The 14,541-nt window shown below is 46.0% G+C and overlaps 1 protein-coding gene across 1 annotated transcript; it reads left to right on the top strand.

Moving 5' to 3' along the window:
* The first annotated feature begins 407 nt into the window (after positions 1 to 407).
* On the top strand, positions 408 to 13,380 carry LOC127416648 (extracellular calcium-sensing receptor-like). Its single transcript, XM_051656091.1, has 6 exons — positions 408 to 628; positions 752 to 1,043; positions 1,815 to 2,609; positions 11,789 to 12,016; positions 12,230 to 12,353; positions 12,467 to 13,380. The coding sequence occupies exons 1-6, from the start codon at positions 408 to 410 to the stop codon at positions 13,378 to 13,380; spliced, it is 2,574 nt and encodes an 857-aa protein (XP_051512051.1).
* The last annotated feature ends 1,161 nt before the right edge of the window (positions 13,381 to 14,541 follow it).

The raw sequence follows: 14,541 nt of genomic DNA, 5'->3' as shown, positions 1-14,541 counted from the left end.
AAGAGATGAATACATTAATAACTTCTTGATTTGTTGCTGCTGCTTGTACTCGTGCTGATGACGTAATCAGACTGCAGTTCGGACCCAAAAATTATGATGTGAACAGAGACCAGCGGGGGCAGGGGGAGGGGGAGGAAATGAACTCTGGTTCGGTCCAAGCAATCGAACCAAGTGTGAAAGCACCCTGAAACTCTTTTAGAACATGTTTTCTTGTAAACACAGACATTGGAAAAAATAAAAGAGAAAATATAATTTCTCACAGCACTGCTGGTTCTTGCATAATACAACATGAAAAAAGCAAACTGGCATGATGATTCAATATGCCAATCCCAAAGGGCATTCCAAAATAAGATAAAAGGCCACACTTTCCCTGTTCTGCCTCAGAGGTTCCTGCCCTGCATATTAGCATGGCACAGAGGACAATGTCACTGCTGCTATTGCTGTTGGTAGTGCATGGCGAGTTTATCTCTGTCCCAGCGAAGGTCTGCAGACTACTAAGCCAGCCTGCCCTCCCAATACTTTCTGCCGAAAGAGACATCAACATTGGGGCAATTTTCTCACTCCACACAAGTGCTGTGCTAAAGATGCATCCTTTCACTTCCAAACCAGAGCCATCAACGTGCGTCAGGTCTGTATGAGAATGACTCTTTGAGTTACACTTTGAGTTACATTATGAATACTGAAAAAATACCTGAACATGACTGTGTGACGAATGAACTGTAAAACATACAACTGATGCTTTTTTCTACAGCTTCAGTTTGCGTGAGTTTAAATTTGCTCAGACACTGATTTTTGCCATTGAGGAGATTAATAACAGCACACAACTGTTGTCTGATATTTCTTTGGGCTATAAGATATATGATGCCTGTAATACTGTAGCCCAGGCTATCCTCTCAGGCATGGCTTTGATGAATGGTAATGACGAGACTTTGAGTAATGAGTCCTGCTTTAGACCACCAACTGTTCTTGCCATTGTTGGAGAATCAAACTCCTCTCCCACCATGGGCCTGGCCTCTGTAGTAGGCCCATTCAGCATCCCTCTTGTAAGAACTCTTATTTATTTGCTACTTGTTACCATGTTGAATAAATGTGTGATGAACTACTGGAAGAGGTGGCAAAAAATTTGATTTCAAGCCCAGGACAACTGTTGTTGTAAATACAGAAAGCATTGTGTTAAAAGTGTTGAGACTGTAGTAGTCTGTTTATGACAATCACACTATTTGTATAGAAGTGATAGGGTGAATATGGGCAAAGTGGGACACTTTCTGCTAATTTGTAATAGCCTTTGTTTTAAGATATCCACATGATTATATCAAATGTCATTGCTTGCTAGCTTAGGATGAATTTGCTGATTGCTGATTTTTAGTAATGGAAAAATATAGACATAATGAGAGATGATTAAATGATTAGTTCACAGAAAAATGTAAATTCTGTAATTATTTACTCACTGACATGTTTCAAACCCATATGCCTTTTTTTTTTTCCTTCTGTGCACCATAAAAGGAGATGTTATGCAGAATATTCTCAATTACCTTTCACTTTCTTTGCATGTTTTTTTTTTTTTTTTTTTTTTTTTAATGAAAGTGAATGGTGACTGAGGCTGTTACTCTGCCTAACATCTTCTTTTGTGTTCTACGGAAGTAAGTCATTGGGGGTTGGAACACCATGTGGGTGAGTAATTGATAACAGCATTTTCATTTCTGGGTGATTTATCTCTTTAAATTGAGTGTCCCAGTTTACATGTATGGTATTCATGCAATGTTGTGGATTAAGAATGCATAGTTAATATACTCTGCTTCTTTTTTTTCCTGTAGATCAGTCATTTTGCCACATGTGCATGTCTGAGTGACAAAAAAAGATATCCATCCTTCTTCAGAACAATACCCAGTGATTATTACCAAAGTAGAGCACTGGCTCAACTAGTCAAGCACTTTGGCTGGACCTGGGTTGGGACAGTCAGGAGTCGTAATGACTATGGTAACAATGGCATTGCTGCATTTGGAACAGCAGCTCAACAAGAGGGGATTTGTATTGAATACTCAGAGGCCATATTAAGAACCGATCCACAATCACAGCTCCTGAAGACAGTGGAAGTGATAAAGAAGGCCACCTCCAGGGTGGTTCTGGCCTTTATGTCATTGGGAGATATTTTCCCCCTTATGAAAGTAATTGCACAACAGAACATCACAGGGCTGCAGTGGGTTGGCAGTGAATCCTGGATCACTTCTCGAATTCTTGCAGAAACAAAGGAATATAGATTTCTCACCGGAGCTGTGGGCTTTGCTGTAGCGAATGCAAAACTTGATGGCCTGCGAGAGTTTCTAGTGAATATACACCCTGATCAACAACCAAAGAATGAACTTTTAAAAGAATTCTGGGAAACAGCATTTCAGTGCTCTTTCAGAAACAGCAGGAGTGGTAAAGTTGGCTGTACTGGCTCAGAAAGCTTGGCAGAGCTGCAAATTGAATATACTGATGCATCAGAGCTGCGAATAGCAAGTAAAGTGTACACGGCAGTATATGCTATCGCACATACACTACATAACATATTGAAAGACTTAAAATCCTCCACCAACAGAAGCAAAGGAGAGTGGGCTACACCACAAAAGGTAATTAAAGGAATAGTTTACACAAAAATGAAAACTTTGTCATTATTTATTTACCCTCATGTTATTAGGCATAGGATGTTATGCATTAGGCATTATGTTAGCCTAAATCACCATTCGTTTTCATTTTATTTATTTTGCCTAACATCTCCTTTTGTGTTCCACTGATGAAAGAAAGCCATATGGGTTTGGAATAAGCCTGCATGTTATGGAGGAAAAATGTGATATGCGATAAGTTGTTAGAAAATGCACTATGTGATAAAATATATCATTCGAGCATGCAGAACTTGATTGGAATGAAAAAAGGACCGTCTGTCCCAGAGATCATAAACGTGGTTGTCTTTTGTTCCAAATTGCATATAGACTGTGTATAATATACATTAAACAGTTTAACCATTAGCTATGCAGCAGATATTAAAATTAATCAGATGCGTGTGTCTCTCTGGCTATGTTCAGACTGCAGGCAAATCAGATTTTTTCTCATATCAGATCTTTTCAGGTAGACTGTCAGATTTGCGCGTTCAGACATAACCAACCTATCTGCATGGGTTGCTTTGGTAATGATGTAGGAGTACCCACGCGACGATGCTTTCAAAACAGATGCAGGATAAATGGAGGTGCATCATCTGGCTCTCCAAATAAGCGCCCTGTCCAGTTGCGGTGCAGAACTCCTCCATAGCACAAGAAAAACTCATCGATGGAGGAGACTGGTAAATATTGTGATTCCATGCTGCAGTCACCGATTTTTGATGTCATCATTGTGTGTCATGTTAAGAGTGATGCAAAAGACCATTTTAAATCCGATTTGAGCAGACAGAACGTCTGGACTGAAACGCATCTGAAAAAATCAGATTTCAATCGCATTTGAAACCACCTCCCGACGTGGTTTGAATCAGATTCGGAAAAATCAGATTTCATGTGGTTTTTACTGTCCAGACTATCAAAAACTCATCTGGATACAATCTGGATATGCAAAAAATCAGATTTTTAGTGGCAGTCTGAACAAGGCCTCTCTCTCTCGAACTGGTGCCCCCGGCTAGTCTTAATCCCCCTCCCGGCTAATTAGATGACTCAGCGCCAGCCGTGCACTATCAAGGCCCGGACATGCCCTCCTCCTTGTCACAACATCCATATTATGGACATTCTTGGATTTAATCCAAATTAATTTTTGCGTGTTGTTGCGTGTTGGACTGTGACCGGACACCCGTGACTTGATCGCAAACTCTGCAGGATGTATACTGCCTTGTGCTCATGATTGGCATTTGATATCAAGCCGTTTATGCGTTATCAATGACGTGAGAAATGCAGGACATGGCAATATGTTTCATGACTCCTTATTTCGACATTTTTTCTTTTCAATTGCACTCATTCTGTTTGGACTGTCTATTGGATCACAATTCTGCTGATACCATTACTCTGGACTATACTGTTGACTCTGGCTCCTTCATTGTCTGTAGTAAGTATATTGTGTTTGTTGTAATATTGTTCCTTATCTGTCACTCACTCGACATTGTGTCGATGTAGTGACACTAGGGGTCAATCTTGGGAGCCCGAAACACCTCTGGTCTTTGAAAAAAGGCCAATGAAAATTGGCGAGTGGTATTTGCATACCACTCCCCCGAACATACAGTTATAAAAGGAGCTGGTATGCAACCACTCATTCAGATTTTCTCTTCGAAGCCGAACGGTCGATGCTCACTAAGCTGAATTCTCACGGCTGTTCATTAACCTCTGTTGGATCTGAAGCCACATTTCAGCGGCTTCTCCCCCTCTGCACTGGTGCACTACAGAGAACGCCCCTGAGTGCTTCAGCAGAAATAAAAGAGTATTTTCTGAAAAAAAAGAGTATATTTCTCTAAAAGAGCGGTACACACGGAACGTCTTTTTAAAGATGCCTTTCCTTTTGTGTGTTATTCCTGGTTGCGGTTGTTATCTCTTGCCTTCTGACGGTCACAATCGCTGTCTTTCGTGTCTCGGCGCTACCCACGCGGAGACAGCATTCATGGATGGGTCATGTACTCATTGCGAGAACATGACCATGGCAACGTTGCGGTCGCGGCTTGCCTTCATAAGAAAGCAAGCCACCCCAGCGGCTCCCCGCCTCTGTCTTTCTACCTACGGGTATGAGGTCAGCATGGCTAGCACTGGGGGCGATTTGGGGACCTCAAAGGCCGGGTATCGCCCCACGGACCTCCCATTCCCCAGCACGCTCGTTTGCCCCGATCGGGCTTCCGGATGAGTCCGCTGGCTCGTCTCATGGCGAGTTCGACCTCTTGTTCAAGCGCAACATCGGAGAGCTGGTTCATCCAGTCGGATGCAGAAGCCTTAGCTGGGCTTCCCCCCTCGGGTACGGTCGCCCAGTCACAGGCTGACGTGGAGATGACAGACATGCTTTCCCGGGAAGCCGCGAGTGTTGGGCTAGAGTGGAACCTTCCACTCTCCCCTGAACCCTCGCGGCTCGATGATTGGTTCCTGGGCTTGTGGCGCTGCTCACAGCTATGCCCCGCCCCAGTTCCTTTCTTCCCAGAAGTGCACAAGGATCTGACAAGGTCGTGGTAGGCACCTTTTACTGCCCGGTCCTGATCTTTTAGCTCCCCCGCCCTCACTACCCTCGATGGTGAGGCGGCCAAGGGGTATTCGGTGATCCCCCCGGTGGAAAAGGCGCTCGCGGTGCACCTATGCCCGCAGAGTGCCGCCACCTGGCATGGGTGCCCCAAAGCTCCCGTCCAAGGCCTGTAGGTTTATGTCATCCCTGACGGCCAAGGCCTATGGTGCCGCTGGACAAGCCGCCTCCGCCCTGCACACCATGGCTCTCGTGCAAGTCCACCAAGCCAAAGTGCTAAAGGAACTGCACGAGGGTAGTTCCACCCTGGGACTGATGCAGGAACTGTGCTCAGTGACCGACCTCACCCTCCAGGTGATGGGCAGGCGATGTCCACCCTGGTGGTCCAGGAGCACAACCTTTAGCTCAACCTGGTTGAGATGGGAGAGGCCGACAAGGCACAGTTCCTAGGCGCCCCCATTTCCCAGGTTGGTCTGTTCAGCGACACCATCGAGGACTTTGTCCAGCAGTTCTCGGCGGGGAAGCAGCAGATGGAAGCTATCCAACACATCCTGCCCCAGCACGGCTCAAGATCCTGCATCCCATCTGCTCTTTGCCAAGGGCGTCCTCCTGTAGTGACTGCACCGGCTCCACCGCAGCTCGACCCCGTGGCCCGGCTCCGGCGTGGAGCCCACCGCATGAAGCAGACGCCACCCGTCTCACTGCCAAGAACCCGAGAAAGGCTTCGAAGTGCCCCTGAGATGGGTGACCCAGGGATGAAGAAACCCACTGCTCTGGAGCTGGTAAGCAGACCACTCCATCCCTTGGTGGAGGGCCGGGAGGAGAATCTTTTGTTACCTTTTCATTTAATTTTGCCGCATGGCCAAGTGGCTACGGAACCCAAGAGTTCAGCAAAAGAGCGGTTTCCTTGTTCCCTGGGTCACATACCCGGTGTGCACGGCCGTCATCACGACCACCGTCCACCATTCCATTTCGGCAGGTCTCCCCGCCCCTGCGCACCCAGCTGTGGCACAAATCCGCCCCCGATGTGACGGTCTCCACAGGTCACGAGGACAGGCCTCTTCCTCGCCCGTCCCAGGCTGTTCCGGGGGTGGTCACAAGGAGCCAGGTAAGTGCTTCAATGTCCCTGAACTCAGCACGGCCACGGCATGATGTGGCACCTCAGGCTCTGCCTCGCCGCAAGGCCCCACCCACTGGTACATCCGACAAGATTGTCCCCTCGGTCCCCCTCACCCGGAGCTTGGACGCGTGGCTTGCGCTTTCCAACCCGTCGCGATGGCTGGCCCGGACCGTCCGACTCGGCTACATGATTCAGTTCGCCAGGTGTCCGCCCAGGTTCAGCGGCATCAACTTCACCTCGGTGAAGGGCGAGAACACCGCTACCCTCCTATGGAAGGGTGCGATAGAGCCTGTCCCTCCGGCCGAGATGAAGATGGGGTTTTACAGCACCTACTTCATTGTACTGAAGAAAGGCGGTGAGTTGCGGCCAATCTTGGACCTGCGAGTACTGAAGCGGACTTTACACAGACTCCCGTTCAAGATGCTGATGCAAAAATGCATTCTAGCGAGCGTCTGGCATCAAGATTAGTTTGCGGCGGTATACCTGAAGGATGCGTACTTCCACGTCTCAATTCTACCTTGACAGAGACCCTTCCTGCTGTTTGCATTCGAGGGTCGGGCGTATCAGTACAAGGTCCTCCCTTTCGGCCTGTCCTTGTCCCCTCACGTCTTCACGAGGGTTGCAGAGGCAGCCCTTGCCCCGTTAAGGGAAGTGGGCATTCGCATCCTCAACTATCTCAATGACTGGCTAATCCTAGCTCACTCTCGGGATGTGTTGTGTGCGCACAGAGACCTGGTGCTCTCGCACCTCAGCCGACTGGGGCTTCAGGTCAACTGGGAAAAGAGCAAGCTCCTCCTGGTTCAGAGCATCTCTTTTCTCAACTTGGAGTTGGACTCAGTCTCGATGACGGCTTGCCTCACGAACGAGTGCGCACAGTCGGTGCTGACCTGTTTGAAGGTGTTCAGACAGAAGACAGCGGTTCCACTGAAACTGTTTCAGAGGCTCCTGGGGCAGATGGCATCCTCAGCAGTGGCCACTCCGCTCAGGTTGATGAATATGAGACCGCTTCAGCACTGGCTCCAGACTCAAGTCCCGAGATGGGCATGGCACCGCGGGACACATCACGTGGCCATCACGCCGGTCTGTTGTCGCCTCTTCAGCCCATGGACCGACCACTTCCATTTCTACGAGCAGGTGTTCCCCTAGAGCATGTCTCCAGGTGCATCGTGGTTACGACAGATGCCTCCAAAACGGGCTGTATACAATGGGCACGCAGCCGCTGGCTCCTGGACGGGCCCACGGCTGCGTTGGCACATCAACTGCCTCGAGTTGTTGGCAATTCTGCTCGCGCTGTGGAGGTTTTGGCCGTTGAAGCATGTGTTAGCATGTGTTAGTTTGGACAGACAACATGTCAATGGTGGCATACATCAACCATCAAGGAGGTTTACACTCCCGTTGTATGTCACAACTTGCCCTCTGTATCCTCCCGGGCGACCTCAACACTGCAGTGGACGCATTGTCACGACAGTTTACCCTCAGGGGAAAGTGGAGGCTCCACCCTCAGGTGGTCCAGCTGATTTGGAGTCGATTCGGGCAGGCACAGGTGGACCAGTTCGCATCCTCCCACTGCCCACTCTGGTATGCCCTGACCAAGGCACCTCTCGGTATAGACGTGCTGGCACACAGATGGCCCCCTGGACTACGCAAATATGCATTTCCCCCAGTGAGCCAACTTGCACAGATCCTGTGCAAGGTCAGGGAGGACGAGGAGCAGGTCGTCCTGGTAGCACCCTACTGGCCCACTCGGACCTCACGCTCCTCGCGACAGCCCCCCCCCCGGCGAATTCCCCCGAGGAAGGACCTTCTTTCTCAGGGACAGGGCATCAACTGGCACCCGCGACCAGACCTCTGGAATCTCCATGTCTGGCCCCTGGACGGGATGCGGAAGACTTTAGTGGCCTTACACCCACGGTGGTAGACATGATCACTCAGGCTGGGGCCCCCTCTATGAGGCGCCTGTATGCCTTGAAGTGGCGTCTGTTCTCTAAGTGGTGCTCTTCTCGACGCGAAGACCCCCAGAGATGCGCAGTCAGATCGGTGCTTTCCTTCCTGCAGGAGAGGTTGGAAGGATGGCTGTCCCCCTCCACCTTGAAGGTGTATGTAGCCTTTATAGCTGCACACCATGACACAGTGGACAGTAAGTCCTTAGGGAAGTCGACCTGATCATCAGGTTCCTGAGAGGTGCCAGGAGGTTGAATTCCTTCAGACCACGCCTCATTCCCTCATGGGACCTCTCTGTAGATATTCAGGGTCTATGGGGAGCCCCCTTTGAGCCCCTGAAGTCAGCTGAGCTTAAGGCACTCTCTTTAAAGACTGACCTCCTGACTGCGCTCACTTCCATCAAGAGGGTAGGAGACCTGAAAGCATTCTTTGTCAGCTAAACATGCCTGGAGTTCGGTCCAGGCTACTCTCACGTGATCCTGAGACCCTGACCGGGCTATGTGCCCAAGGTTCCCACGACCCCATTTAGGGATCAGGTGGTGAACTTGCAAGCGCTGCCCCAGGAGGAGACAGACCCAGCCCTGACGCTTTCCACATCTATTTGTATCACACGCAGAGCTTTAGAGTCTCTGAGCAGCTCTTTGTCTACTTTGGTGGACAGCGGAAAGGAAGCGCTGTCTCCAAGCAGAGGATCGCCCACTGGGTCATTGATGCCATAGCAATGGCATATCATGCTCGGGATGTGCCGCCCCCAGCAGGGCTACGAGCCCATTCTACCAGGAGTGTGGTGGCCTCCTGGGCCTTGACCAGTGGTGCCTCTCTAACAGACATTTGCAGAGCAGCGGGCTAGGCAACACCCAACACATTTGCAAGGTTCTACAATCTCCGGGTGGAGCCGGTTTCATCCCGTGTAGTGGCAGGCACAAGCAGGTAAGTCCGGGACAGCTGGCCGGGTGTATCGCTTGCGCATAGCACATTTCACCTCCCCTGAGCTGAAGACGTGCACTGTTGACTCCCAGTAGTGTTCACAAACTTTGTTCCCTGGATGACTTCCTCCGAGCCCTGTGGCAGACAAGTTTGCGGAGAAACATGCTGCCGGCTCAGTACATTTGCTTACTAAACCCTGTACTGGGGTAGGTGCTCTGCATGTGTTGTTTCCCCATAGGTAACCCCATGCACATATATCTTCCGCTAATTCGTTTCCCTGTTGGTAAACTGTGACCCCAGTCACCATGTTTGTAGAAACTCCTCCCCCGTAGGGTAGGACCTACCATGGGACTTCTCCACATGACATACTTCCGACAAGGCTCAGCAAGACCATGTGACATATTTCCACTCAAAATACCCCCCCTCTGTGGTGTCTTCCCCTTGGGAGTGACACCCCCCCCCCCCGATGTAGACCTGGTGGCCCCAGTTGGTTAACAAATTTCACTCTTTTTTTGGGGAGAGAAAAAAAAGACGATAAGAGGCCAAGACTGGGCTAGCCTGTCTCTATCTTTTGGGCAGTCGACTTGTTCCCGAAGGGCCATTCGACACTCATAACAGTGTTGGGGGAGGTTACGTGTCGGCCTGGTGCGCTGGCTATGAGGCACACAGTGGTCTGCCCGTCACACACCACCAGTTCACGTATGTTCAGCTAGTTGTGGTGTTTCATATAGAGACCCCTAGTGTCACTACATCGACACAACCTCGAGTGAGTGACAGATAGGGAATGTCCTGGTTACTTGTGTAACCTCCGTTCCCTGATGGAGGGAATGAGACGTTGTGTCCCTCCTGCCACAAAGCTGGACTACCCGCTGAAATGGCCGGGAACTTGTTTCAGCTCCTCAGCACAAAACCTGAATGAGTGGTTGCATACCAGCTCCTTTTATACCCGTGTGTTTGGGGGGGTGGTATGCAAATACCACTTGCAAATTTTCATTGACCTTTTTTCAAAGACCAGAGGTGTGACCAAGAGTGACCCCTTGTGTCACTACATCGACACAACGTCTCGTTCCCTCCATTAGGGAACAGAGGTTATGCAAGTAACCAGGACGTTTTGTTTGCTTGTTTTGTTTACATGTACTTTTATGTTTGAGCATTGGCTGAAATACTGTAACTATAGCAAGTAAACGTATTATTATTGTTATTATTAGTTGTCATAACTCAATTGCATGGCACAGTGTCATGTGCTGTCACATAGCAGCACCCATGAGGGAGCAACCCGCTCCATGTAAAATTAAGACATTCGCTGCATTATTTTATTACTTGCTCTCAACTTGAGACTGAGAGGAATGATTCACAGGACAATCCATTAATTGAAACCCATCCTTTGATATAGCCATAAAATCAGTGGACATGTTGGCATTTTCCAGTGGACTTTCTTTTTATTAATAGGATCAAATGGGAAGATTCAATTAATATCAAACTTTTTTGGCAAGAGAAACTTAAGTGTACATTGCAAATGTGTTATTAAACACTATACTGTACATACAGATATAAAACACTGAATGCTAAAGTTTAATTTGCTGACGTTTGAAATCTCAAAACTATTATTTTCTCTGGCTGTCATTCAGTCTCTACAAGTATACCTGGCTGCCGCTTGCTGAAAAGCCAGGTCCTTCTCAGTCTCTGTTGCACACACGCTGGGTCTCTCTCAATAGGTTTCACTTTTGACAGTAGTTGCGAAATTACAAGCAAAACGAAGAGATAGCTGTGCGAGCAGCTGGTTCACCGCATGCGGGCGAAGTCTCCATTCTCCATATAATGTAGTAAATTCACTCCCGTGTTTATTATGCACGGGACACGCTTCGAGCATAATGAATAAATGTGCACTGCTCCTCATAATCAGTTTCTGTGTTCGGAGTCGAGCATGTAGGCTACCTCCTGAAAATGTATATATATATATATATATATGCCAATTTTAGCCACAGAAAGTGGGGTAAAACATTATTGATAGTTTGCAATTGTACAAAGGGGTCTGGGTTTGTTCCTGGCAGGCAGCAGATGCCCTAACACCACCTCCACCCAAATCGGTGCCTATAAGGCTGAGTAGCCAGCCAGGAACAACTTGGGACACCTTTCCCCAATCGCATGAAGCTTCAGGAAGTAAAAAACAAAAATGGATATTGCATTATATTTATTTACACGTTAAACAAAAAAATATTATTTGCAGAAATTAACGCATAAAATTTCCAAACTCTACATGAATTACAAACAATACATTTTGTTTTGATGCTCTTTAATGCTGTGTGTGACAAATAGCAGTAGCTGCCAATTCAAAAAGAACAGGGTGCTCTCTCTCTCCGAATTTTTGCACAAAAAAAATATGAACATTACTTTTTAAAGAATTAAAACCATTCAGTTATCGCAAGCCCTTGCGAAATGCAAATCACTATATGTACAGTACATTTGCGATATTTCAGTTTATTTATGTATCGTGCAGTCCTAATTTGGAATAACATGAGAGTGAGTAAATTATGTCAGAATTTCCATTTTTGAGTGAACTACCCCTTTAGGAGCACAAACATGAAGTAGAAAAATATTGAAACAATTTATGTTTTTGGCCTTTCTGATCAGGTGCTGGAGTATATGAGAGATGTCAACTTCTCTGCCAAAACAGGTGAGAAAATATTCTTTGATGCAAGTGGTGATCCAATGGCAAGATATGACCTGGTGAACTGGCAGCCTGCTGAGAATGGAGGTCTGCAGTTTAAGCATGTTGGCATTTATGACAGCTCACTGCCTTCAAAGCAATGCCTTCAAGTTGATCAGGAACACATTGTATGGGCAGGGAACAGTGGACAGGTACATAAATACTTATAATGGCAAGTTATTGAGGGTATGTGAAATGCCTGGTCTAATTCTGAAAATGACAGTAAATGAAGAACAATTTAGTAGAATATAAATCTAAATAGAACAAATGAATGCAGAGTGGCATAAAGTTGGGAAAAATATAGGAAATTAATCTGAAAACTTAATTAAAGGTATCTTATATGACAACTGCTTATTTGTTCATAGTTGCCTGTGTCCGTGTGCAGTGACAGCTGCCTTCCTGGCACTAGGAAGGCTATTCAGAAAGGAAGGCCTGTCTGCTGTTATGACTGTATTCCATGTGCAGAGGGAGAAATCAGTAATGAGACAGGTAAAATGACATTGAACACCAAAAGTGTAAAAAAGTGTAATACTGTCCATTGGCCAGTGACTTCATTATGCAATTTACATTCAGATAATCTTTTTTTCCAAATTCCTTCACAGATTCTAGTGACTGCTTTCCTTGTGATTTGGAGTATTGGTCAAATGAAAGCAAAGACCGTTGTGTGTTAAAAGTGGTTGAATTTCTTTCCTATACAGAAATCATGGGGACAGTGCTTTCTATTTTTTCATCCATTGGGGCATTATTAACGACTATGATATATTTTGTGTTTTATCTTCATAAAGAAACACCTGTTGTCAGAGCCAACAACTCAGAGCTGAGCTTCCTGCTGCTCTTCTCACTGGCACTGTGTTTTCTCTGTTCACTTACTTTCATTGGTCGGCCCACTGAGTGGTCCTGTATGTTGCGTCACACAGCATTTGGGATCACTTTTGTCCTCTGTGTCTCCTGTGTTCTGGGAAAAACAATAGTGGTGTTAATGGCCTTCAAGACTACACTTCCAGGAAACAATGTCATGAAATGGTTTGGGCCCTTGCAACAAAGACTATGCATTGTTTCCTTAACTTCAATACAGGTGATTATCTGTGTGCTTTGGTTAACGATATCCCCTCCATTCCCATATATGAACTTGAAGCATTACAGAGAAAAGATCATTTTAGAATGCAGTTTAGGCTCAGCTATTGGTTTCTGTGCTGTGTTGGGTTATATTGGTCTTCTAGCTTTCCTTTGCTTTGTTTTAGCTTTTCTAGCTCGGAAGCTTCCTGATAACTTCAATGAAGCCAAGTTCATCACATTTAGTATGCTCATATTCTGTGCTGTTTGGATTACATTTATCCCAGCATATGTCAGTACCCCTGGAAAATTCACTGTAGCTGTGGAGATATTTGCTATTTTAGCTTCAAGCTTTGGTTTACTATTTTGCATATTCGCTCCAAAATGTTACATAATTTTGCTAAAACCAGATAAAAACACAAGGAAACAAATGATGGGGAAATCTGCATCCAAAACTCTTTAAACCAATGAAAAATCATGTAATCCAACAATATAGCTGTAAAGAATTCCTGTTACATATCTGAAACCAACAGATACTTAATGAAAAAAAAAATGATTAAGTCAGTTCTCTCTTTTGTAAAACAGAACACTTAGTAAATAAAGCTTTCAAGCACAAATATATGTGCTTGTGGGTTTTTAGGCTTACGCCAGGTTTCACATATCCTCCGTGAGCAGGGTGTGAGCAAAATGTGAGCAGCACGTTTTTGTTTTGGCACCTATATTAACAGATTACACTCTTCACATTGCAAATGTGAGTCGCTAGGTGACGCATTCCAGAAGTGTCCCAGATGCGGCAGTGAGCGGATAGTTTCGGTGATGATCCTATTTTTGCCGTGCGGCTCATGCAGGACTCAGCGACTCTGGGTGTAGAAAATCATACATAATCAAGAGATTATAGAAAATAACCAAAAGCAAATGAATAATATTTAAGCAGAGCCTACAACACACTACAATCTGCATAAAGAAACACAAATTAGCCAAATAAAAGAATGATTAAATAAAATGCATTGCTTTAGCCTGTTTATGTATATACAGAATAGGGATATAGTATGGGCTTTACAACATTAACCGATCACGACCAAGTTCGCTGATTAACAAACAAATGCACATGACTGCCCGCCCATTTTCGTTGAAGCACCTCATTCGGATTTGCATGGCCACAACATTGGACCAGACCCGACTGATTGTGGAGGTTAAAAATTACAAAATACTGTACAATCCTCAGAATTTCTTATACAAGGAAAAGGTGTGGGATACAAAAGCTTTAGCAGATTTGTGCAGATGGTAAGTTAATGTTTTAATTTCCTGTAATATCTGTCATGCCTTCATGTCATACAATACAGTCAACCTAACTGTTTTTCTTGGTGATTTAACAAAAAAAAAAAAAACAAGAAAAAAAAAAAAACAGTTTGTGAATGTAAAAATGTCTGCAAAGTTTCAAAAATCAAAGTGCACAACAAATGGAGTTATTGACTCCCAACAGAAAGAACCAAATCTGAACACCTGAAACGAGTCGTTAGTAATTCCAGACTTACTTCCTGTACTAACCTACGTAATTTGGTAACAAAAAACCCAACTCTGGTCTTCACTGGCTGCTTGCGGACAGCTTTGACCTGCCCTCAAA

Source organism: Myxocyprinus asiaticus, chromosome 26 (genome assembly GCF_019703515.2).
Source record: "Myxocyprinus asiaticus isolate MX2 ecotype Aquarium Trade chromosome 26, UBuf_Myxa_2, whole genome shotgun sequence".
Lineage (NCBI taxonomy): Eukaryota > Metazoa > Chordata > Actinopteri > Cypriniformes > Catostomidae > Myxocyprinus > Myxocyprinus asiaticus.
This window is presented reverse-complemented; position numbering and strand designations above follow the sequence as displayed.

Bases quoted from the DNA above. Each gene is read 5' to 3' on its own strand.
- LOC127416648 (XM_051656091.1), top strand. From the start codon at position 408: ATGGCACAGAGGACAATGTCACTGCTGCTATTGCTGTTGGTAGTGCAT. The intron at 1,044-1,814 runs GTAAGAACTCTT...TTTTTCCTGTAG, and splicing joins GCCCATTCAGCATCCCTCTT to ATCAGTCATTTTGCCACATG. The intron at 2,610-11,788 runs GTAATTAAAGGA...CTTTCTGATCAG, and splicing joins AGTGGGCTACACCACAAAAG to GTGCTGGAGTATATGAGAGA.